Raw genomic sequence first — 25,992 nt, 5'->3', positions numbered from 1 at the left:
GCATCAAGATAAACTTACAGATTTAAGAGTCAAAAAGTGTCAAAAAGTCTGTATCCTTACCTGAGAGTTTCAAGTTTACTGTCAGGACTCTTTAGTCCAACACACAGCAAATCCAATTCTGAATCCTGCAGTTTGTCCGAGCTCAGGTCCAGCTCTCTCAGATGATTGGATGGGGAGCTGAGAATTTCAGACAAAGCTTCAAAGCTTCTTTTTGAGAGTTTACAATCTCTCAGCCTGAGGAAGAATAACAATGGAGACATATTCTTTTATTCATCTAGCATTATTAAACATATTTGTTCATAGATTCACTTACAGCACTTTCTTGGATGCTTTGACCACTGGCAGCAGCTTCAAAAATGCCTTCTCTGAACGGGAGTATTTCTCCAGGTCGAACTCATCCAGATCTGATGACAGTAAGATGAAGACCAGAGCCGACCACTGAGCAGGAGACAGTTGATCTGTGGAGAGACGTCCTGATCTCAGGGACTGTTGGATCTCCTCCACTAGAGAACGATCATCCAGTTCATTCAGACAGTGGAACAGGTTGATGCTTTTCTCTGCAGACAGTTTCCCACTGAGCTTCTTCTTGATGTACTGGACTGTTTCCTGATTGGTCTGTGAGCTACTTCCTGTCTGTGTCAGCATGCATAGGAGATCCTGATTGGTCTGCAGTGAAAGACCCAGGAGGAAGCGGAGGAACAAGTCCAGGTGGCCATTTGGACTCTCTAAGGCTTTGTCCACAGCACTCTGGTAGAAGTCTTTTACAGTAAGTGTTTTCTGGAAGATTTTAAAGAGAGGAGATTGTTTCTTAAGCAGGTTGACTCCAGAGTTGATGAAGGTCAGATAGACATGAAGAGCAGCAAAGAACTCCTGAATGCTCAGATGGATGAAACAGTAAACAACGTTGTTGAACATGTGGCACTCATCAGCTTTAAAGATCTGTGTGAACACTCCTGAGTACACTGAGGCTGCTCTGATATCGATGCCACACTCTGTCAGGTCTGATTCATAGAAGATCAGGTTTCCTTTCTGCAGCTGATCAAAGGCCAGTTTTCCCAGAGACTCAATGATCTTCCTGCATGACTCTGTCTCAGCTCCTCCATCATACTTGATGTCCTTCGTTTTTAGGTGAAATAGCACAAGGCGTAGGTAGAGCTCTGTGAGAGTCTTAGGCAGATCTTTGCTCTCTTTGTTCTTCATGACAAACTCCAGAACTGTAGCAGTGATCCAGCAGAAGACTGGGATGTGGCACATGATGTGGAGGCTTCGTGATGTCTTGATGTGGGAGATGATGCTGCTGGCCTGCTCCTCATCTCTGAATCTCTTCCTGAAGTACTCCTCCTTCTGTGGGTCAGTGAACCCTCTGACCTCTGTCACCACGCCAACACAGTCTGGGATCTGATTGGCTGCTGCAGGTCGTGTGGTTATCCAGAGGCGAGCAGAGGGAAGCAGTTTCCCCCTAATGAGGTTTATCAGCAGCACATCCACTGAGGTGGACTTTCTAGGGTCAGTCAGGATTGTAGTTTTGTGGAAGTTCAGAGGAGGTCGACACTCATCCAGACCATCAAAGATGAACACAACCTGGAAGTCTTCAAAGATGTAGATTCCTGCTTCTTTGGTTTCAGTGAAGAAGTGATGAACAAGTTCCACCAAGCTGAACTTTTCCTCTTTCAGCAGATTCAGCTCTCTGAAAGTGAATGGAAACATGAACTGGATGTCCTGGTTGGCTTTGTCTTCAGCCCAGTCCAGAGTGAACTTCTGTGTTAGGACTGTTTTCCCAATGCCAGCCACTCCCATTGTCAGCACTGTTCTGATTGGTTTATCTCTTCCAGGTGGGAGTTTAAAGATGTCTTCTTGTCTGATGGTTGTTTCTGGTCTGTCTGGTTTCCTGGATGCTGTTTCAATCTGTCTGACCTCATGTTCATCATTGACCTCTGCAGTCCCTCCCCCTGTGATGTAGAGCTCTGTGTAGAACTGACTCAGGAGGGTCGGGTTTTCTGTTGTAGAAATCCCCTCGAGCACACACTGGAACTTCTGCTTCAGGTCTGACTTGAGTTTGAGCTGACACTCAGTGAGAATCTCTGCATGAATAAACAGCAAATGACACAAATGAGAAAACTGCATTCTGGTTACTGTGGTTATGTGTTCAGTTCACTGGACTCTTGGTGTCATGATCCGGGTGAGTCTGAGTAACTTTCCACAGCATCAGCTCTCCTCCCCTGGGTGGAGCCCTCCTCACTCCTCCCTGCTCCTCACCTGTTGCCAATTACTCCGGCAGTATCTATGAGCAGCACTCACAATGAACCTTCTCCAGATTGTCTGCTTACCACAGTCAGTTCTCTGCCTCACATTTTGTCTTGTGCTCCTCAGCTTGTTTCGCGTAACCCTCTTTTCCTGTTCCCTAGTCGGCACCTGGATACATCTTCCAACTCTCGCCATAAGTCACGCCTCAGGATTCTGGCCTGCCACTGCTGGGAAAACTCACTCTTGCAAACTGCCATCCTCAGCTGCCTGCCTCCCTGTGCACCCACATCTCACTCTGTACCCAGATTTAATTCATCTCCTCCTCCAGCTGATCTCCACCTGCAGCCACGTAACACCTCTTAGTTTTTAAATCTTGGACTCATTCACTACACTGTGGACCACTCTGATTATTATCTCCTTTGTTCCAGTGATCCTGGATAGTTTCTATTCGCCCGATTCTGCCCCTGTTGTTCCTTTGACCTGCCTCAGCTTATGTTCTGGCCTCAGCTCTGCACTTCTCATAATACCTCGCTTGCTGTTGAATTTAGCCGTGATTCAGCTTTCTCCGTCAAGAAATCTAGTAAAATACATTTCTGTTAAAAGTCACTCAGCCTCCGTTTTTTGGTTCTGTGCTTGACTCCATTCCTTTTCATGAGCCATTGAGCCCTGACACTTGGGTTATAACTAGACTTGTAGTCAAGACCGCCTAATCCGAGACCAAGACAAGACCAAGACCAGAGGGTATCGAGACCAAGACAAGACCAAGACCAAGTTGAGACGAGACCAAGACCGAGACTGAGACGAGACGAGACCAAGACCAAGACCGAGACAAAAAAAGTCTTTAAACTGCAGCCAGATGCTATTCTATATACATATGCAGGACACCTTAAACTAGTTTTTTAATTAAGCAACAAGGCAGAACAAAGTCGGGCCTGTATCAAGACACAGGGACTAAACCCCAATTCAACCAGACCCAGAACTGATCTGGAATTAAAACAGGACTACAACAGTAACCAAGACAGAACCAGAATCAGAACTAGATGATAGTAGCACTAAAAAATCATCATAGACCTGCACTACACTTATTTTTTAATTCTACCAAAGTACAATATTTAGATTGAGAAAAGTTTATATAATTATGTAGCCTTGTTGTGCAAACGTAATAAATATAGAATTTGAAAAGTAACAAATGGTATCTAAAAAGAAACACTAGGTACTAGATACATGTTCTGATGAGTTTTGGCAAACAACCATTTGACTAACATGTGTGTCTCACCTGCTCTTGTTCATCTCTGTTCTGTCCTCATTCTCTCTCTCCCTCTCTCTCTCTCTCTCCCTCTCTGCTCCTCTCTCTCTCCCTCTTTGTGCTGACAATCAAGCCAAACACCAACATCATCAACTATACAGTTGAAACCACATATTTATGTACTCTTCAGATAAAAACACAAACACTTTTTAATTGTAACATCAAATCAGACTAAATGTTTATTTTTTTAGATTGATAAATATAAAAAACATATTTGTTAACTTTGAGAGTAAAGAGAGAAACTATCTGTATTTCTTAATTGCAAATGGCACCAAATTGTATTCAGATTGAGCCACACTTATGGAGCTCCACAGTTCTTTTCCTGGTGTTTTGGTTGATATCTCTTGATTTTCCCATGTCAAAGAAACAGGCTCTGTGTTTTGCCTTATATGCATCCACAGCTGTGCCACAAACTTACTCACATGGACTCTACGAACCTATCAGAAGCTTCTTCAGCTCAGAATCGAATCGTCTGGAGTTTCTTATTAATTAACAATAAACTTAGTGTACATGTACTCCTAAATTTGATGAAAGTGATTAAAATAGACAGCTCCCTCTTTTTATTCTGACATTTAACTAATTCAAAAGATATTTCAACATTTATTTATCTAAAACAAAAGTTTACTCTAAATTGATGTTTAACAGTAAAAAAAAGTTTTTATGTTTTCTCCATAAAGTGTATGTAAATATCTGGTTTCAAATAACCTCCTGTGTACACATGAATATCTGCTCTTTGGGTTGGTTTGATTAAAATGGGACCAGCAGCAGGTTTAAGGTTGTACATTAAGATTGTGTACATCAGTACACAATTGAAACCGATTTAGAGAGTTTGTTTAGCCGTGGAGGGTAACAACTGAAAATATGAAATGTAAATCTCTAAAGAAACAGCATTGTTGCTGTTCGGCTTTTCATTTCGCCATTTGTTGATTCACTCGAAGAGCAAGTAACGCAACCAAGTGATCAGTTTGATATCAATCTTTTGTGATACACCGTCATATTTACATTATTAGTTCAGTACGAATGATTTGCTTTGGTACCTGGTCAAACTTAAGCTGTCCTCTGTCTGCAGCAAACTCGCAGCCAGCAGCTTCTCCCCCCTCGCTCACATGGGTGCTGTGCTCAGTCGCCTAGTGCCTGAGCTCGGATCATACCAAAATTAGGGGGAATTTACGACGGTGCGCTCTGTGCTTCGTGTGTTGTTTTTGTTTTATACAGTTGTCAGTCAGGCATCTAACTAAAAAATTACACTCCAAAAGACCCCATGCTTCTGAAAAAATGACCCGGGCTTAAGCCCAGTAAGCCACCCCCCCCGCTCCGCTGATGGTTGACTCCAAATCTCCCGAACACTATGTCGATTTGAGAACGCAAGACCGAAACAGCGAGACCAAGACCGAGACCAAGAAAAAAGTCCGTCGAGACCAAGACGAGACCAAGACCACGTAAAAGTGGTCTCGAGACCGGTCTCGAGACATCCAACTCTAGTTATAACTGAGGGCAGGTTTTATAGAGACACATTCGATTTAATTATGTTTATTTATACAGCACCAAATCAATACTAGCAACATTTCACATATTACATAAACAACACTATGGAGCCAGTAATGAATAAATATGTAGAATAAATGAAAGAATTTCAAGTATAAACGTTTTTTTAATTCCTCCAAATAACAACAACAGTCACCCCAATGTGCTTTATATTGTAAGATAAAGAACCTACAATAATACAACAGAAAAAAACCCAACTATCTTTTTGGGTCCTGAAAACTGAAGGCTCTGCCTCCCATTCTACTTTTAAATACTCTGTGAACAACAAGTAGGCCTGCAGTGTGAGAGCGAAGTGCTCTAATAGGGGGATATGGTACTACAAGGTCATTAAGATAAGATGGGGCCTGATTATTTAAGACCTTGTATGTGAGGAGCAGGATTTTGAATTCTGGATTTAACAGGAAGCCAATGAAGGGAAGCCGATACAGGAGAAATCTGCTCTCTCTTTCTAGTCCCTGTCAGGACTCTTGCTGCAGCATTTTGGATTAACTGAAGGCTTTTCAGGGAATTTTTTGGACTTCCTGATAATAATGAATTGGAAGTAATAAATGCATGAACTAGTTTTTCAGAGTCTCTCTGAGACAGGATATTTCTAACTTTAGTTGCACAAATGGAAGAAAGCAGTCTTATATGTTTGTTTAATATGTGCGTTGAAGGACATGTCCTGGTCAAAAATGACTCCAAGGTTCCTCACAGCGTTACTGGAGGCCAAGGTAATGCCATCCAGAGTAAGAATCTGGTTAGATACCATATTTCTAAGATTTTCAGGGCCGAGTACAATAACCTCAGTTTGATCTGTATTAAGAAGCAGAAAGTTAGCGGCCATCCAGGTCTTTATGTCTTTAAGACGTTCCTGCAGTTTAATTGGTGTGTGTTATCTGACTTCATGGACAGATGGAGCTGGGTGTCATCAGCATAGCAGTGTAAATGTATGCTATGTCTTCTAATGATGCTGCCTAAGGGAAGCTTGGTAACTGGAGCGTTGCCAGCAGAAGGCTGAAGTGGAATCTCCAAGAAAGCTGCAGAAGAAAAAGCATGAGCTGAAATGGTGGATTTCAGTCATATAAGGAGAACTGTGGCTTTCCTCCAACTTTTGACCAATCACCTTAGTGTACTGTTTATCAACCATAATAAAAAGCATTTACTGTCTGGGCATTTTTTTGTTTGGGTCTCCAAACAGCAGAAAGAAATGGCAGCCATTTTTTTTAACTTTACCTTCAACTGGTAAATAGATTTAAGAGAAAGCACTTTGATCATATTTGTGACGTGTCCCAAACTGTTGTTGTCGCCTCATTTATGTTGATAAAACAGCTCTAAAACCAATCTCACAATATAAATCTGTAAAATGGGCAGAAAACCTGCTGCTGGTCCCATTTTAATCAAACCAACCCAAAGAGCAGATATTCATGTGTACACAGGAGGTTATTTGTGCAGATGCATAAAACACAAACTGTTGGCTTTCTGCAGTCTCTCACTCCTGAAAGTGTTGGCAAGTGTTTTGGATTTATTATTTATATAGATTTTAATGGCACCTGTGTAATGTTAACTAATGTTTTTATTGTTTATGTATTTTTTGTTTAGTCATTCCCTGACTTACCTGTGGGTTCTGGGATGGTTTTATTTAAATTCTCCAACAGATCATTCTTGTTTATCCTCCCCAAAAGATTTTTAGTGACTTCAAAAGTGTTGATAGAGTAGGTATCAAACATCAGATCCACTATGTCCGTCCTCTCTGCATTCTCCAGTTCACTCTCTGGGATTGCTGGTAAACCTTCTACAGACCCGTTCTTCAGATGCCACTTAAATTCTTCAAAGTCATCACGTCCCAAATCCTTCAAAGTCCCCAGAAGGATTTCTTTAGGTGTCGTCATCTTTTACCCTGTAAGGATCCGATAAACAAAGACTGTAACAACAGCTGGAGAGGTAATTGTCTGATTTATCAGAATTTAACTTGATTCTAACAGCAGTTCATCACAATAAATTTCTAAGGCTCAGAATGCAACAAAATTGCACATGAAGAAGCACATAGAGAAGTATCCAAGTAACACTTTGCTACAATATAAAACAAACAATTATAAATAAAGAAAATATATAAACTAAATATATACACTACCCGTCAAACGTTTTAGAACAGCCCAATTTTTCCAGTGTTTTCGTCACGGTTTGCGAGCCGTGTGTAAATTATCAAAGGACCCTTTATGCAGGCAGCTCAGATGCAAGTGAGTTTATTCATCACATGGTGATACAAACAGAAATGGCGAAGGTGAGCATGGAAACTAAGCAAAAACCTAAAAACTAATAGTACACGAATATGAAGAAGTACACGAAGGGAAGACGAAAACACGGAACACAAGGGGTGGGAGCAAAGCACCACAACACATCACTATATAGACAGTTACACAGAGGGAGACACAGAAGGCAACAACACAGGGCGGAACAAATGGACAGAGAAGACTAAACACAGAACAGAGTGCACAGAGAAACAAGGGGGACAGGGAATCAAAACCTAGGAAGCATAGAATAACTCACAAACTAAACTGACATAACACAAAAATCACAAAGAACTGAAACCACTAGCTCAGGAGACCCAGGACCCTGACAGATACACAGACAAACCAGCAACTAACAGAGGCAAACACAAGGCTTAAATACACAGAGGGATAACGAGGGAATGAGACACAGAAGGAGGACACAGCTGGGAGTGATTGACAAGACGAGACAGAGGAAACGCAAACCAAACACACTGACATGAGACACGGACCTTCACAACAAAGCAGGAAATAGAAAGACTGAACTTAGAGGTACAACAAAACACAGAACCAAAACGTAAGAATAAACAAAGATACATCATGAAATCAAAGATTAACAATACAAAACAGAAAACACTGAGTCACAGACCCAGGATCGTGACAGTTTTATTGAAAATATCCTTTTTATTTCTCATTGCGCTCTGAAATGAAAGCATAGTACAAATAAGCAGTTGGAGTTAAAAATAAATCATGAAACACATTTATAGACCAAAGTTTATTCTAAACGTTTGACTGAACACACCCGTGGCTTCTGTCTACAATAGAAATCAAATATTCTCCCATATCTGTAGCAGATGTTCCCGTAAACGTGGACCTTGTAATAATAATAATAATAATAACTTTATTTATAAAGCGCTTTCAAACAAAGTGCTGTACAACTAAAGAGATAAATAAAATAAAAGCGATACATAGCAATACAGGTAAAAGACACAATACAAGTTAAAAACAATAAAAATGTAAAAACTAAAAGCCATAGAATTAAGACATGTAGGATCGGGTGAACAAATGTGTCTTCAACTTGGTTTTAAAAACCTCCACAGAGCAGCCTGCCGAATATCTTGTGGGAGGTTGTTCCACAGAAACGGGGCATGAAAAGAAAAAGCTCTCCAATTGTCTTTTTTCTGGCTCTAAGAACTTTTAGAAGACCAGAGTCCTGAGATCGGAGAGCACGAGATGGAACATAAAGGTGTAAAAGGTCGGAGAGGTATGAAGGTGCCAATCCGTTTAAAGCCTTGTAGGTGAGCAGCAGGACCTTAAAATCTGCTCGAACCTGACAAGGTAGCCAGTGAAGACATCTCAGAACAGGGGTAATGTGCTCAAATTTCCCAGTTCTTGTTAAAATGCGAGCAGCTGCATTTTGCACCAACGCCAGAATCTCAGGTTAAACCTCACAAAACTTTAACAACCACCAAACAGCTGAAACAGTAAATGAGAGCAGGAACACGGATTCTGCACAAAGACGTAAACACAAAGCTCAGAGCCGCCGACACATCAGAATCAGTGCGATGTCGCCTTTCTCACCCGATGGCACGGACACGGTCGGGGCTGAAAGCAGACAGCTCGCTGATTCTGATGTTTCGGCGGCTCCGAGCTTTGTGTTTACGTCCTTTTTACGCTGATTCTAAAGCTGTTAGTTTTATCTCTCTCCAAACAATATTGACTGAACCAGCAGCAAAAGAAGATCCAAACTACGCTTCACATAAACATCGTCATGAACTCACTCTGACTTTTGCTGTTTTGCTTCCACCAGGATAAAAATCACACGTCATGCACAGCTCTCTCTCTCTCTCTCTCTCTCACACACAGTTTCCTGTCTAAAAATCTGTTTTCTGCATTATTCGCTTGCTTGTTACGCACAAGTCTACCGTTGTTTACAGCGCTGTCGGCCGCTGTTTTTTTCCTTTTACTTACTTCCGAAAAGAAAACCTAATTTCTGCCGTTCAACAGGCTTCTGAACAAATTTAAACTTTTTAAAATTATGCAAAATGCAAAACACTGTGTCTGTCATAAAACCGCTGTAACTTCAGAGGTAATGTTCATATGTTGATTAATGGTTTTCTTTCGTTTTTGATCTACTGTAGAATATTTTTATAAAACCACCTTCATGTTTTTCTGTTTGATCTTCAGCTACTTTGACACAAAGGCCTCTGCTGTGATGCTCACACCTTTGATAAAGTCTTGCGAGTGTCAGCTTCCTTTTTATAGATACAAAAATATGTAAATGTACTGATCTGAATTATAATATTTCTGACTGTCTGAGGCAAAATTTCCCAGATTCAAATCGAATTGAATCGAATCGTGGATCGAATTGATTCAGGACCTTGTGAATCGGAATCAAATTGATTCTAGAATTCAGTGTCGATACCCTGCCCTATTTGCGACCAACATCCAGCCCAGGCTTTTTCAAGATTGGTACTACCACAGCTGATTTAAAACATTCAGGAAAGACTCAATGAAGTATTTAAAAGAAACAGGTTGTAGGGTCCTAATGCTGACCACAGTTCCTTTATAGCCCAGGCTGGTAGAGGATCCAAAGAACAGGTTGTACATCGAGCTGCTTTTACAACCTTACTTAATCCAGAAAGGGAAATAGAGATGGACCAATGCGATTGTTACAGGCCTTCGATGGGGTCTGTTTTTAAACTGTTTTTTTAACAGAAAAGCAGAGACAGGAGACATCAGTTGCGTTCGGTCTGCAGGCTCTTCCTCGTCTGATTTATTAACAGAGTTTAACAACGTCCTTTTCTTTTCATTTAGACACACACATTTCTCTTTTAACAACACAAACATTCAATTAGGTCCATAGCTCAAACCCTTTTGGTTACCTTGCACTCTCGCAAGAATAAACTTACAAAATAATCATTGTATATGAACGTCCTTATTTACAATAAATCTGTAACCAATTTTACTGCATTTCAGCATCAAAACATTTCTGTGCAGCACCACTAACACTGCAATTAACCCGCTTATGTCACCTTTATACTTTTCTTATACTTTAACAGATTCAAACAATATATTAAATTTGTAACCAATAAACAAAAATATTCTTCCCTTGCTCACAAACAGTTCACAATCATCCACAAACAGTATACATCAGACTATTTACATTTGACACATAAGAACTGGGTAGGTCCTAATCAACTGTAACTTCCAATAATGCCAGGATAAAAGAAGTGTCTAAGAGCTCCATTTGTCACAAAATAAAACAGGTAATAAGACCAGCTGCCTATTTAGACTACGAGTGAAATGGCGGCTGCCATTACAAATGGCGGTATAGTTAGCTTTCTCTCAGTCAGTGAAAACACACTCTCTCACAACATTCGTGGTCTTTAAACAAAGACAGAAAAAGGTTTCTTGCCTTTATATGTACATTGCAGTGAGCAAACTTGAACCACTAACCTGTTTTTTTAACAGAAAAGCAGAGACAGGAGACATCAGTTGCGTTCGGTCTGCAGGCTCTTCCTCGTCTGAGGCAGAGACGCGTTGCAACGGCCTATCGCACTCACCACTATCTCCCCCTTGTGGCAATGCCACGCAATTACATTGTCCATAACGCTAAATGAAAAGTGCAATACCACCATAAAATCAGGTCTTTTACATCAAAAACAATTCACAACAAAATTACAATTGTGACCATACACTTGTGGGCGTCACACACTCCCGAACAAAAAGAAAATGGCTCCTGACATTTAACCTCTTACCCTCTAAAACTCATTATACTCATTATTCAAACAGCTCAAATCACATCCCCTTCCCACATACCCACATTCCTTGTGTACTAACATGTATAGATTGGGCAGTTATAATATACAGGGAAGGTGCCTGGGTGTGCACAGTGAGATGTTGGAATGCGATATGGCACTAGGGGGAAGTAAGGTAACAGGGGATATGGTGGCATGGTGTAGTGTGTTGTGTTTGGTGACTCGTGCACTTCAGCACAACTGACTGATGGATGCACCCGGAGAGAGGGCTGGCCAAGGGTGTCATATGTGAAATGTGTAACAGGCCGTCGTTCTCTAGTAGACCTTCTTAGAACTGATTCATTAGTCGGCGGGGCCACGTTAGGTGTATACTGTGCCCTTTCTGAAAGCGGCAGTCCAACTTCTCCTTCGTCGACTGTGAAAGGCACTTCAGTGACTCCTGATTCCTGTACCCTCTCATGTTCCTCCTCTCCCATGTCGTTGTCAAGTTCAGTGCTTTGGTGTCCACCATCTTGTTCCATTCCTTGTTCCCTCAATTCATCTGTTGCTTCTGTTGGCTGAGGTGCTCCACAGTTGACCACTCTGCTGAACTCAGCTGTTCCTCTTGGGGGTCCAACAGTATGGTTACAGGTATGTAGTGCATCCTCTTTGTTCCCACTTCTCAAATCATACCTCAACTCATAATACATGGAACTCTCATCCTCATCGGAGCTTGCGTCAGAGTGGGGTTGAAACTCTGTCTCTCCTTGAGCTGGTTTTGGTTTCTTTTTCTTGACGGCGGATGGCCCGTCCCCCTTATCTACAGCAGGCAAGTCCACAGGAAGCTCATTGACAAGATGCAATAGATTGCGATGCAGAACACGCACTTTCTTCCCCTTTGCCTCTGAGGTCACTCTGTACACTGGGCTGTCATTGATCTGTTCCTTCACCACATAAATGGTGTTCTCCCAGTAGGACCTTAACTTGCCAGGACCACCCCTCTCAGTCAGGTTCCGCACTAGTACTCTGTCTCCAGGTTGGAGTACCACTCCTTTCAAATGCCGGTCATAGTGTTTCTTTCCACGATCACTTGACTTTTGGCTGTTTCCAGATGCAATCCTGTTAGCCTCAGTCATTCGTTCTTTCCATTTCTCAGCATAACCTCTTGCAGTTTGTGGCTCTCCATCAGTAACCAACTTGAACAGGAGGTCTACTGGCATTCGTGGATGTCGACCAAAAAGCAGAAAGAATGGCGAGTAACCCGTTGCTTCATGGCGAGTGCAATTGTACGCATGAACCATCTGTGGGAGATATTCTCTCCATCTTTCTTTTTTTTCTTCACTCAGGGTCCTCAGCATCTGCAAGATGGTACGATTAAAGCGTTCAGCTGGGTTGCCCTGAGGGTGGTACGGAGTTGTTCGAGAGTGCCCCACATTGCTCAACTGTTGTAGAGTCCGGAAAAGCTCGTTCTCGAACTCCTGCCCCTGATCATGGTGCAGCCTTAAAGGGTAGCCAAACCTGGGGATATAATCACTGAAAATCCTTTCAGCTGCAGTTTTGCCACTCTTGTTGCGGGTTGGATAGGCCTGGGCATACCTAGTAAAGTGGTCTACCACAACTAGGATATACTGATATCCGCCCCTGCTTGGCTCTAAGTGGAGGTAATCAACTGAAACCAATTCCATTGGTGAGCTTGTGGTAATGCTGGACATGGGAGCTCGGACATGTGTCACCGGTTTCTTCTGTTTGATGCACGGACACTGCCGGGTGACATAGGCTTCGATGTCTCGCCTCATGTATGGCCAGTAGAACCGTTGCCTCGCCAGGCTGAGAACTCTTTCTACCCCGACATGCCCCATGTCATCATGCAGATGTTTCAGGACCAGGGATTTGAAGCTAGCTGGTAAGACTAGTTGGCGCTTTTCTGCAGTCTTACGATACAGAACTCCGTCTTCTAAGCTCAGCTTTGTCCACTCATGCATCATTTTCCTTGCCGGACCTCTCACATTCCGTCTCATGTCATCTGTCAGCTTTTGATCTGAGTCTTTCATTTTCATGATCTCACCTATCGCAGGATCTGCTCTTTGAGCCCTTTGTAGTTCATCCAAATTGATGGGCGTGACCATTTCTTGGATTACTGGTTCAAGCTGGTCACCTTGCGCTAAAACCAGAGCAGCGATCCATGCGACATCTCCATGCTTGCCTGCTCCACATCCCTCCCAAGTAGCGGCAACAGCTTCTTTGGAGAGCTCTTTTGTACATTCAGTGACGTATCTGTCAATGTCAAGGGGACTCCTCGACAGGGTGTCTGCGTCAACATTTACTTTGCCAGGTCTGTACCTTATATCAAACCTGAAATCTGATAGCTCTCCCACCCATCTGAACCCAACCGCATTCAACTTGGCGGTACTCATGACATAAGTTAAGGGATTGTTGTCTGTGTAGATGGTAAAATACGGGGCATAGAACAAGTAATCCCTGAACTTCTCGCAGACAGCCCACTTGAGGGCGAGAAACTCAAGCTTGCCCGAGTGGAGTCTGTAATTCTTTTCAGCCGGTGTCAGTGTTCGGGAGCCGTATCCAATCACTCTTAGCTTCCCACTCTGATGTTGGTAGAGAACGGCCCCAAGTCCTTTATCAGATGCGTCTGTATGAAGGACGAAGGGAAGCTCAAAATCCGGGTAGGCAAGTACAGGGGGGTTTACCAACATATCAATCAACTTACACAGGGCACCCTGGTGCTTCTCTGCCCACTCAACTGGTGTTTTGGATGGTAACTGTGCGCCTTTCCCCTTCTGTCCTGTAACCTTCCCCAGAAGATGCTCCTCTTTGGTTTTCTTGGGTTGCAAAAGCTCATAGATGGGTTTTGCTATTCTCGAGAAATCCTGGATATATGAGCGATAGTAACTCAGGAACCCAGCAATCCTCCTCACATCTCCCACTGTGGCAGGTGTCTCCTTTTTCAGGGCGTACACTGCCTCGAGATCTTTTGGGTCAATGCGTACTCCTTCAGCTGACACTAAGCGCCCAACATACCTCACTTCTCTTTTAAATAGGTCACATTTTGTCGGCCGGAGTTTGACTCCGTAGTTCTGCAGGGCTCTCAAGACTTTCCTCAGCCCTTCCACATGTTCCTCAAAAGTCTTGGCATAGCACAAGATGTCATCCAAGTATGGAATGCAGGACTCATCCCGAAGGGGAGCCAGCATTTCTTCCATACTGCGTTGGAATGCAGCAGGTGCGTTGGTAAGACCGAAGGGAATTCGCACCCATTCATAAAGGCCCCAGGGGGTGATGAATGCAGTCAGATGGCGGGATCCTTCTGCTATAAAGCCCTGGTGATAGGCTTTTCCCTGGTCCAAAATGGAGAACCAGTTGTACCCTCCCAAGGTGTCAATGAGGTCCTGGATTCTTGGTAATGGGTGGCGATCAGGTACTGTGCGCTGGTTCAGGAGACGGTAGTCGATACAGAGCCTTAGGGAGCCATCCTTTTTCCGCACGCAAACTATTGGCGCAGAGTAAGGGGATCTAGACTTTACAATCCATCCTCTTGCCAAGAGGTCCTCAATATACTCTTTAACCTCCTTATAGAGGGGTTTTGGAATTGAGGTGTACGATTTCTGAATTGGGGTTGTGTCTTTGAGTGTTATTGCCATTTCCAAGCTGGGAATGCACCCCATGTCATTCTCATCACGTGCAAAAGCCCCTGACTCTTCCCTTAACATTTTCTTGGCAACAGTCTGTTGGTCTTCAGTCAGGTGACTAACATCAACAGGTGGATCCCATTCCTGTGTTGCTTGATCTTCACCGCACTGCTGGGGTATTTGAGATACATCAGGGTCGACATCTTGAGTCACTTTGGGCTCACCGAGGTTTGGTAAGTCAGTTTGTACGACTCCTGCTATTGGTTCAATAGTTCCAAGGGCTGCTCTGCCGGTGAGGGTCACATCATGCTTAGTGTGATTGCCAATAGGTACTTTGACATATGGGACTCTGGCATCACAAACTGTGAGGAGGCTGTTGCCAATATCAAGCTGTTGCAGTTGTGGGTTGCTCTCAGTTGGTTCAAAGAGCACGAGGGGGTTGGACATGTCAACTGTAGAGGAGACTTTACACTTAACATACTTAACTTGACCAGCCGGGATTACTACATCATACAGGCCCACTTTTAGGACACTCTGGCTGACCACGTTATCACTGGTAAGCTTGGTCTGGATGAAGTTGACCAGTGCCGTCGCTGTGTCATCCTGGAGGTTCATCGCGCTGCGCAGGAGGCTCACAATGGTGGGTATGAGGTTTGTACTAGCATTTGGCCCCAGTATCAGCTGTTCAATTACATTGAAACCAATCAGGGGGCAGTCCATGGGCACACTGCTTACTAAAAAGGGGACTTGTACAGTCAAGTTTGGGTCACTATTCTCTGGGAGACTCACCATCACGCCCACCCAGCCGTCGTAGGGTAATGGCTGGCCATTAACACCAAGCACACTAAGAGCCTTATCTCCAATAAGTTCTGTCAGTGGCCGGAGTTTGTGGTCAGAGAGGTAGGCTTTTGCCCACTGGCGATCAATGAGACTCACTTGTGCACCTGTGTCCAATAAACAGTCCACTGCAAAGCTATGAATGTACCACTTGATTTTACATTTTTTCCCAACAAGCTGTGCCACTCTCTCACTTGCCCCTGTGTCTGCATTTTTCGTTGGAAGGGTCGCCCAACTACTTCTGACATGAGCAAACTCTTCTGAGCACATACCTCGTGATTTTGGGTCTGGCTGTCCACTGGTTCTGGGCGTGTGTGTATCAGCAGGAGGCCAACTAGAGCTTCTGGGTTGGCTTCGTTTGAGACATCCCATTGCCCTGTGACCTGTCTCCCCACAGATAAAACAATGAGTGCATGAAGTAGCCCCACTTTCAATACACTTGGGACAGCCATACTGTTTTGCAGTTTGTCTGGGCTTCTGCTTTGGGTGTGCACACTGACAAGTGGGTTCACGAGCCTGACTGGCTGTGAGAGACTCAACCACTTTGGTCAGGGTTTCCACCTTCGCAGCCAGCTCTTCTATGACTTTATTCTTACTCTTAGATTTACAGTCAGTCATTTCAGTGTCTTTGGCAGGTTCAAGTTGAGCAGTATGAGCATGTGTTACCTTTTGTCGAGTGGAATATCCCAGTCTTCGCTGTCGCTCACTCTCTTCGCTTGACACTTTGTTCACTTGCCTTATCAAGGCTTCATCTGACACACTGTAGTCTGATAGTAGTGGCTTGAGTTCATTACGAATGTCACTATATTTTGGTAGAAGACCTTGATGAATGGTGCGTAGAAATACATTTTGGATCGTACGTGTCTCATACGCAACGTCCATGTTATCCTGCCTGGATGCAAACATGACTTTCTGCTTCAGTCCAATCATCCTGTAGAGGAACTGTTGTGGAGTTTCATGGTCATGTTGCTTAGTGCTCAACAATTCCTGAAATAACTCACTCCCACTCTTCTCACTCAGGTGTGAACGTAGTAAGCTTTTGAGTTCAATGAGGGTCAAGTCATCTTTACTGATCAACATGTCCTTAAACTGTCCAGGCTTGATAATACGGAGCACACCTTGAATGATCTCTCCCTCTGTGTGCTTCACCTTGAGCCCCTCCTCAATCTGCTTACACAGTCCATGGTAGCTAATGTCAGATGCAATGTCCCCAACCTGACCACCATGTACTTTAAACTCTCTGTGTTGCAAAAATGGCAGGTCTCTTAGGGAAACCATGTGATCAGGCTTAGATTGTCGCATGTCTGTGGTGGAGCGGCTGTTTGTCACGCTCTCAGCTCGAGGCTGGAGTGACTGTGTAATAGTGGGGGTGGGTGTGTCTTGTGTTGCAGATGTCACTTGTAAATCTGCTAACTTTTTACCAAGTGCCTCGTAGTTAGCCTTTAGCATTTCATACTCTGTTATTTGTGGATTAACAGACTCAAGAGGCAATATAGCTGAGGTAAGTACATCACTCTGTTCCGGGTGCTTAAGTGTTGTGAGAGTAACAACATTTTCCTCTGAGACTACAGGGTGAGATACTTCAGCGGCATGACTATCAATGAGATGAATAATAGCATCTTTCAACAGCAGTAGGTGTGAAAACCCCTGATCCTCTAAGTCAAGCAATGTCTTACAGCGTAGATAAGCACAAACATAATCAAAACAACTTTCCTCATCACCACGTCTTACACTTGCGGGGTCCACATCAGGTACTGGTGTGATGTTTGTAGCAATCTGGAAGAGTTCCTCTGCTGTCAGTGCATAAAGACTCTTTCTGATCTGCCAAGCCAGTTCTTTTCTTTCACTGTCCTCCATTCTGTGTCTTTTGGCTAGCACTCCTCACAGTGCAGTCAGCTCAAACACGCAGCCCGTCACCTCTCCAGCAGGGGTTCCCCTCCTCGACACAGGTCCCGCTGCTGCCTCAGTTGCACGTCTGCTGTTCCAACACGCCTGCCCTGTGATGGCTGTCTCTGGTTCGTTGATTAAAGGATCAGCAGTCACCCACGTAGCATGCTGATCCCCGTACGGGCCACCAAAATTATGTTACAGGCCTTCGATGGGGTCTGTTTTTAAACTGTTTTTTTAACAGAAAAGCAGAGACAGGAGACATCAGTTGCGTTCGGTCTGCAGGCTCTTCCTCGTCTGATTTATTAACAGAGTTTAACAACGTCCTTTTCTTTTCATTTAGACACACACATTTCTCTTTTAACAACACAAACATTCAATTAGGTCCATAGCTCAAACCCTTTTGGTTACCTTGCACTCTCGCAAGAATAAACTTACAAAATAATCATTGTATATGAACGTCCTTATTTACAATAAATCTGTAACCAATTTTACTGCATTTCAGCATCAAAACATTTCTGTGCAGCACCACTAACACTGCAATTAACCCGCTTATGTCACCTTTATACTTTTCTTATACTTTAACAGATTCAAACAATATATTAAATTTGTAACCAATAAACAAAAATATTCTTCCCTTGCTCACAAACAGTTCACAATCATCCACAAACAGTATACATCAGACTATTTACATTTGACACATAAGAACTGGGTAGGTCCTAATCAACTGTAACTTCCAATAATGCCAGGATAAAAGAAGTGTCTAAGAGCTCCATTTGTCACAAAATAAAACAGGTAATAAGACCAGCTGCCTATTTAGACTACGAGTGAAATGGCGGCTGCCATTACAAATGGCGGTATAGTTAGCTTTCTCTCAGTCAGTGAAAACACACTCTCTCACAACATTCGTGGTCTTTAAACAAAGACAGAAAAAGGTTTCTTGCCTTTATATGTACATTGCAGTGAGCAAACTTGAACCACTAACCTGTTTTTTTAACAGAAAAGCAGAGACAGGAGACATCAGTTGCGTTCGGTCTGCAGGCTCTTCCTCGTCTGAGGCAGAGACGCGTTGCAACGGCCTATCGCACTCACCACTATCTCCCCCTTGTGGCAATGCCACGCAATTACATTGTCCATAACGCTAAATGAAAAGTGCAATACCACCATAAAATCAGGTCTTTTACATCAAAAACAATTCACAACAAAATTACAATTGTGACCATACACTTGTGGGCGTCACACGATATTACGTATCGGTCCATCTCTATTTCTATTAATTTACGTCAGTATCAATACTGATTTTGTATGTATTTTGAAGGATTTGAACCAAAGGCAAAAAATACCATGAGCAAAAAATGGCAGTCATGATTATAAAATAGGGAGGTTTCTTTTTTTTTAACATAGATTAAACTCATTAAATAAAACAACAAGTTTATGAGCTTTCTTGTTATTCACAAGTTTCAGCGATTTAGCCCAGAGTCTAAAGTCATTCAGCCATCTGTTTATACATGGTTTAGCTTTAAAGTATCTGCATTTGTGAAGAAAAAATTTTCCCATTAACAAAATCGTCCTAATCAACAGGTCAAAATCTGCATTCTCAGCAAGTATTCCAAACTTTATTACTGTCACCGTCAAATGTGGTAACTGAATTCTCCTGGACTGTAGCCAGCTCCACATGTCAGTCCAGAAGGAGTGCACTGATTCACAGTAGAAAAACAAGTGATCCAGACTTTCAATATCATTTTCACAAAATGTGCAGGCGTTCACATCTAAGTTAAATTTCCGTCTTAAGAATTCATTGGTTGGATAAACCTCATTAATGATTTTAAAGTGAACCTCTTTTACTTTAGGGGAAAGAGGAAGTGAAATATACTTTTTTCTTATCGCCTTAACCTCCATGGTCTCAAATTCTTTAAGGATATAATTTCTTTTAACCGGATTAGGGCAAATGTCGTTGATCAAAATATTCCTGATCACTTTGTTTGTAAACCTGCTGTCACCAAATTCAGCTCCAGCTATGCAGAGCTGCCTCAGTCCAGGAGAAATTTTAGAGTGCACAATATTTTCTTTTATCCTTGATCTCAAAGGGACTGGGATGGCTTTCACTAGGGATTTATATCTGTTAGCAGTACATCTTACATCAAATTTCTCACAAAACGTATCATGTTTTAATAAGACCCCATTATCATCCGTAAAATGAGCTACAGCCCAAATCCCTTAAGATCTTCCAGTAGAGAAGGACCTGCTGATGGAAAGCTGAGAGTTTAACAGGTAACGAACTGCAATCAAAGTCACAACGTAACAAAAAGTCTATTCCACCCATTTTGCCAAAAAATCACACTGGGAATAATGTTCCAAAAGGAATTTTTGTTCCTAATGAAAGATCTTAACCATTTCAGTATTCATAACATCAAAGTCAATGGCATTAGCCCCACCCTCTTCATAATTCTTAATCATATCATTTTTCTTTATATAATGACATTTGTTCCTCCATATGAACCTAAAATTAAGATTATTTATAGATTGAATTCGTTTTGGAGATATGGTCAGAGAAAAGGCTGGATAGATTAGTCTGGACAGACTGTCCATTTTGGTTAGCAAGATTCTCCCAAACAGAGTTATGTCCCTTTGCAGCCACCTGTTTAAAATTGACTTACACTTTTCTATATTGGTACAGATATTCTTATTTTCAGTTGATGTCTTATCCTTGCAAATTACAATGCCCAGATACTTCACCTCTTTTTTGATCTGTATATTATCTATTGCTTGCAGGGGACACTCATGCAGAGCTAGAATTTCTTATTCATTAATATTCAGCTGTAGGCCAGAAGCTTTGGAGAAGTGGTTGATCACCTGCAAGGCTAAAGGAATCTGGTCCTCATTTTTTAAAAACAGGGTGGTATCATCTGCGAGCTGACTGATTATTATCTGTTCACCCATCACAGTTAACCCCTCAATGTGACTGTTTATAATCAAAATAGACAACAGCTCAGCAACCATGATGAACAGAAGTGGTGAGCTGCTACATCCCTGCCTTATCCCTCTATTAACCTCAAACCTTGAGCATGTACCATGTTCTAGCAAAACAGAGCTGTTAATGTCATTATATAGCATCTCTATAACATTGATAAATTCCTGTCCAAAACCAAAAGACTGCAGAGTTTTTAATATGAACGTATGTTCAACTGAGTCAAATGCTTTGTAAAAATCCAAGAACAGGATGTATCCTCTCTCTTGTGTCACGATGAGTTGTGTAGCTGTCAGTGGCTGGACCCACGTGCAGGACTCGGAGACAAAACATTAACTTAAACGACAGCTTTATTTGCTGGTGAGTCACCCTTGGCGATACATAAACAACAACTTAAACTAACTAGACTGGAGATGATGAAGGTAGACGACAATGAATACACACACAACAAACGTGGAGGACGCAACAACTGGCAGAGAAAAACACAGGGCTTAAATACATACTGAGGTGATTAGGGAATGTGAAACAGGAGGAGAACACAGCTGGGACTCATCAGACATGACAAGACAAGGGGCGGCAAAACTCAACACATTGACATAGTACACAGACTTTCAAAGTAAAACAGGAAACTGAACAGACGTGGACTAAACTAGGGGATACAGTGACAGAACAAGAGACACACTGACAGAGATGACTGTATACTAACAGAAGTAACACAGAACCACGACCTAAGAAGGAGAACACAAGAAATGCCAAGGACCTAGGGAGTTAGGAATACTAGCGACAAAAATCAAACCCAAGAGAATCAAAACACATCATGAAATCAAAGATAACTAATACAAACAGAAAAACACTGAGTCCACAGACTCAGGACCGTGACATCTTGGATTATTTCACTGTACTCAAGGAGGTCCAAAACCAGCCCAATATTGTTATGAATTAGTCTTCCTTTCAAAAAACCTGATTGTGTTTCACTGATAATGTTTGAGATGCCTTTCTTTAGCCTCTCAGCTACAGCTCCAGACAGGATCTTATAGTCAGTGTTTAGTAAGGTGATGGGTCTTAAATTGTCTAAAATTCTTTTATCCTTACCCGATTTAGGGATCAGGGTTATCAGCGCTTGTTTCATGCTCGGCATCAGTTCTTTTTTTCTCTATCGATTCTTTTAATGCATCAAACAATAAAGTTCTTAGGTCCTTCCAGAAGAATTGATAAAAATTAGTAGTGAGTCCATCTGTCCCTGGGGACTTGTTTAATGCCATTTTCATGACCACCAAATCCAGTTCCTCAATTTGGCGGCCGCTACTAAGTTTTAAAATTACTCATACTAATCTTTCTGGGTCACAAAATAAACTTTTAACATATTTTCAGGCGAGAAAGTAGCTGTGTAAACATCAAATATCTGCTCGGTTTATCAAGATACCGCATATTTGCAAAAGTGCTTCGACGTTTTCGGAGACGTCTGCTACCCACCAGCACTATAGCCAGCCAGGAGCTCGAGGGTCACTGAAGCCACCGAGAACGGCACAACTCCCGGCACATCATTTTCAGATCACCGCGGACTTTCGCTACTCAGGTTAAACATGATATATAAGTCCAGGGCCGTGCAGAGAGGTTTAAAGGGGCGGGTGCTCAAAGTTAAAAAGGGGCACATTGAACCAGGCTGAATAACAACAACACACATTCATCAACAATCTAACATGGAAAGGGCAGGGCTGTGTTGATCTGAGACTCTAGACATTAAAAAGTCCACAGGAGAGATGGTAGCTGATTAAACAAGTGTCATGAGATAATAACAAAATGCAAAGATTGGTGACAGCGCTTGGAACCATAAGGCAACAAAAAACTGTGACATAAACTCGGCTCTGCCTGTGAATCACTCTTTGCTTCTCTTCTTCCTTCCATCCCATCATTTCATATATCACTCTCCACTTGCTGTCTATCTGAGAACAAGGCACAACTTGCTATTGCAATAAACTATAATCTAATTATCCACACCTAACAACTCTTGCACTTAATCTATAATAAAATGATGACAGAAAAATGTTATAGCCCTGCCTTTAGTAGCCTCACACAGCTCCTGCTGTTTCCTCCTCATGTCCTTACCAGCCATGTCTGCACAATGTTATATCATGAGTAATAATTTTTTTAAATCCAGCTAAATAAAACACACACATGCACACACAGTGACATTTTAGACCTTCTTCAGAATACTGTATATACTATGGGCATCATAGTGCTGATCCAGAATCCTTACATTATTATTTATTACTAGAGCTACAATAATAAAGCAATGAGGAGGGGGAAGTAATAAATATGAAATAATGTATTTATGATGATTGCATTTGTTTCACTATCCACTCTGTGCAGGGCAAAGCTTATTACATTTTTAAACTGTAGAGATACAATCATTTTACTGCTGTAAAATCCAAATTTTGTCTTATTAAATATATAAATCTAATATAATCTGCTTCTTAATGTATGTTCTTTAAAATACAGCGTGTGTTTTTTAATATATTATAATTATAATTATTATTATGTGGACATGCATATTAGATCGTTTTTTAGTGAAATATAATCCCCTCAGAAGGGCAGGAAATGCTCTGTAACTTACTTTAAAACTAAATATGTTCACTAAAACGGTGACAGAGCTACAGACCCATGACAGCCTTACACAGGTAGCCAGCAGCTGTGACCAGCACTACTTGTGCAGTTAATAAAAGGACAGGTAATGTTTGTCGCGCTGTTGCACACGGAGCACGCTCGTTTGTTTCAGTTCGTCAGTTGCAACAAGACAACTTACCAACGTGTACGTAATAAGCTAATACTCCTGTGTGCTACACACTACAGTGTACGCTGTACACCTACTTACTGGGTTTGTCGCATCAGTCTGTGTCTCTGAGTTAACTTGTGTTTCTCCTACAGCTCCGGACCGCAAAAGATGCGCGTGCTCTTTGTGAGCTCGTTCCCGGCTCGTAACCAGCGCGTTCTGCCGTCGAGGGCGATCATTGGTTAAATGTGATCATGTGACTGATGCAAGCCAGATCCTTTTATTTAGCAAAACTATGATTAATAGTTAAATATTATTGTTGAAGGGCACAGACAGGACTCCGCACACACGCACACACACATAAAATAAATAAATAAATAAATAAATAAATAAATGAATAAAGAAAATTTAAAAGTTGCCTCAACAAAAGGGCACTTTGGGCACTCATCAGGAAAGGGGCGGGTGCTCAAGCCCCTCTAGCCCCCCCCCCTGCACGTCCCTGCTCTTGAGTGAGCAGTGATGATTGAGCAGTCCGTTTTATTTTGCAGATTCAAGCTGCTCTTCAAAATTTTCACCACCAGATGTCACCGGAGAGGACTGTGTTGAAAAGCTTCGAGTAATGAACAGTTTTTCAATACAAGCTTCAGTGCTTCGGAAAGCTTCATTTGGCCCTCACTACTTCCAGCATATCCAACCTTCTGAGGACCCAGCCCACGTACACCGCGAAGGCCGGGTCCTCGGGAGGATGCAGCCGATGAATTTGGACGTTTAGTTTTAAAGACGTCGTGATAAGGGCGGGTCTTACTGTGAACCTGTGCGCTCATTGGCTAATAACTTGAGATTGACAAGTCGTTATCCAATGAGCGCGCGGCTTCTCCCAACATAAAGTAGTTTCCTTTGAAAAACCAAAGTCTGATTATTTTTGCCTCCACTGACGGAGCCTGTTGTTCCCGCCACAGAGACACAGTAATGTCAGAGCGGTGTTAACACTCACCTGCCTCAGCACAGCTCTCACTCTCCTCCTGCTCTCTCAGCTAAACTCACTTCCTCTCTACTTACAGGAAACCAGCGCTCAGAGGAGCCGACCGGCCTCACGTTTCACCCACAGACACGAACAGCGTGGAATTATTTTATGTCATAAGAAGAAACATATTCATGTTAGCACTCGCCTGCCTCAGCTCCACCTTCCTCCTCCTGCTGCTCTGAACGGAGAATCAACACTTTCACTTTCACTGCTCCTCCCTAAACACAGAGGATGCTGGGACTTGTAGTTTTTACCTTGTGTGATATTTATGGCTGTGACACTAAATCACAGCATGTAAACTTCCTGCAAACATGTCACAGGCGATAAAAGTTTCACATTAAAGGTGAAGTTATTTTTCTGTCTCATGTTCAATAAACAGTGAGCTGGGAAAACTGAAGAACAGACTTCAGACGTTCCCTGCAGAGTTTCTGCTGCTCGGTCGTCTGCATGTTGCTGAGACTGAGCTGATGATGAAGCTGTGATGGGTTTATGGCACGTTTGGTTCTGGAGAAGAGTTTTACTGTCGGTGCAGGTGAAATGATCAGAGGTTACAGCCTCTGGTTAAAGTGGAGGCAGCGATCAGGACGGCTGAGCAGCAGAGGTCTCGAGGGTCCTAAAGTGTAAAAGCATCAGTGTTAGTAACACAAAGATCACAGAATGGGATCATCCACACAACACTAACATCTAAATCCACGGCAGGAACTCTTCCAGTGTCCTGAAAAATCTGTGTGCACGATGCTGAGATTAAAATCTGTCTGCTCATCTTAATGCAATATTGTGAAGTTACAATTCTTTTCTGTAAAAAGAATTTTCATTTTTGTATGTAAATAAATGTTGATGTTGTGCTTTGGGATCGTGTGCTTCAATTTGACTTATAATGTGCCAAATGACTGCAACAGGCGGCTTAAGGCGATGCCATCCAGAGTAAGGATCGTGTTAGCCAGTGTTTCTAAGATTTTTACGCCCCGTTACAATAACCTCAGTTTTATCTGAACTTAGAAGCAGAAAATTAAAGCTCATTATGTGTCTAAGACATCCCGGCAGTTTAACCAATAAAAGCGGGTATCATATGCATAGCAGTGAAAATGTATGCTATGTCTTCTAAAGCACGTATAATGTAAGCAGAACTGGTCTTTGCACAGAAGCCTGTGGAGCTTCATAATTAACCTCAGTGTGTGAAGAGGACTCTCCATTTAATAATAGCTGTAATAAAATGTTCTGGCCAACGGTGTTAAACGCTGCACTTGGGTCTAGCAGGGAAGATTTCAACTTTTCAATATGAATGAAGGCTGAAAACTGATTAGATTAATGTCTGATGATCTTTTCTGTGCTTCTTCAAGTTTGTAACACCGAACATATTAAAGGATGATATAAGGTTCACAGGAAGAGTTTAATTAGACACACATTTACTATTTTTCTTTATACTCTTTCTTTCTTGACATGTTTAATATGCTTACTATCAGAGGAGAAAATGAACCTTGTGTAGTTTAAAAACTTTTTATTTAATCAAACTGTAATGTTGTTGAACTCTGACGGACGTGTCTTTTAATCTTGTCAACAAATCCTTAATCACCTAAATGTGCCATTTATCATCTAGTAAAATGTTCCCTCTGCTTCTGTTGCACATCTCCCCCCGACACTCTCTGCTTCACCAGCCCTGTGCAGCTGGTCCAATCGCTGCGTCCTTAAACTGGTGTGTTTAAATCTCTTTACCTCTGTTGTGAACTTCACACAAAGTTTGTGGTAACAAAATCAAACTGAGGAGGATCTGGTTTGAA

The 25,992-nt window shown here is 42.2% G+C and overlaps 2 protein-coding genes across 2 annotated transcripts in view; both read right to left on the bottom strand.

Moving 5' to 3' along the window:
• LOC146682033 (NACHT, LRR and PYD domains-containing protein 3-like) overlaps window positions 1-25,992 on the bottom strand; it is a 356,929-nt gene that overhangs the window by 6,864 nt on the left and 324,073 nt on the right. The window lies entirely within an intron of this gene.
• Window positions 57-6,995, bottom strand: LOC146682044 (NLR family CARD domain-containing protein 3-like). The gene is made up of 3 exons (XM_085448460.1): window positions 6,693-6,995; window positions 314-2,081; window positions 57-234 (listed from the first exon to the last, which is right to left on the bottom strand). Exons 1-3 carry the CDS (start codon window positions 6,964-6,966, stop codon window positions 57-59), a joined length of 2,220 nt encoding a protein of 739 aa, XP_085304586.1. The 5' UTR covers window positions 6,967-6,995.

The sequence above is a fragment of the Copadichromis virginalis genome, linkage group LG23 (genome assembly GCF_057382275.1).
Source record: "Copadichromis virginalis isolate Kocher_CV1m ecotype Utaka linkage group LG23, C_Virginalis_male_GT1.1, whole genome shotgun sequence".
Taxonomy (NCBI): Eukaryota; Metazoa; Chordata; class Actinopteri; order Cichliformes; family Cichlidae; genus Copadichromis; species Copadichromis virginalis.
The sequence above is the reverse complement of the archived record's forward strand: the minus strand, read 5'-3'. Positions and strand labels throughout refer to the sequence as shown.

Coding starts and splice junctions, on each gene's coding strand:
- LOC146682044 (XM_085448460.1), bottom strand. CDS start 6,966: ATGACGACACCTAAAGAAATCCTTCTGGGGACTTTGAAGGATTTGGGA. Junction 2,082..6,692: donor AACCATCCCAGAACCCACAG/GTAAGTCAGGGA, acceptor TTATTCATGCAG/AGATTCTCACTGAGTGTCAG. Junction 235..313: donor AAAGCATCCAAGAAAGTGCT/GTAAGTGAATCT, acceptor ATTCTTCCTCAG/GCTGAGAGATTGTAAACTCT.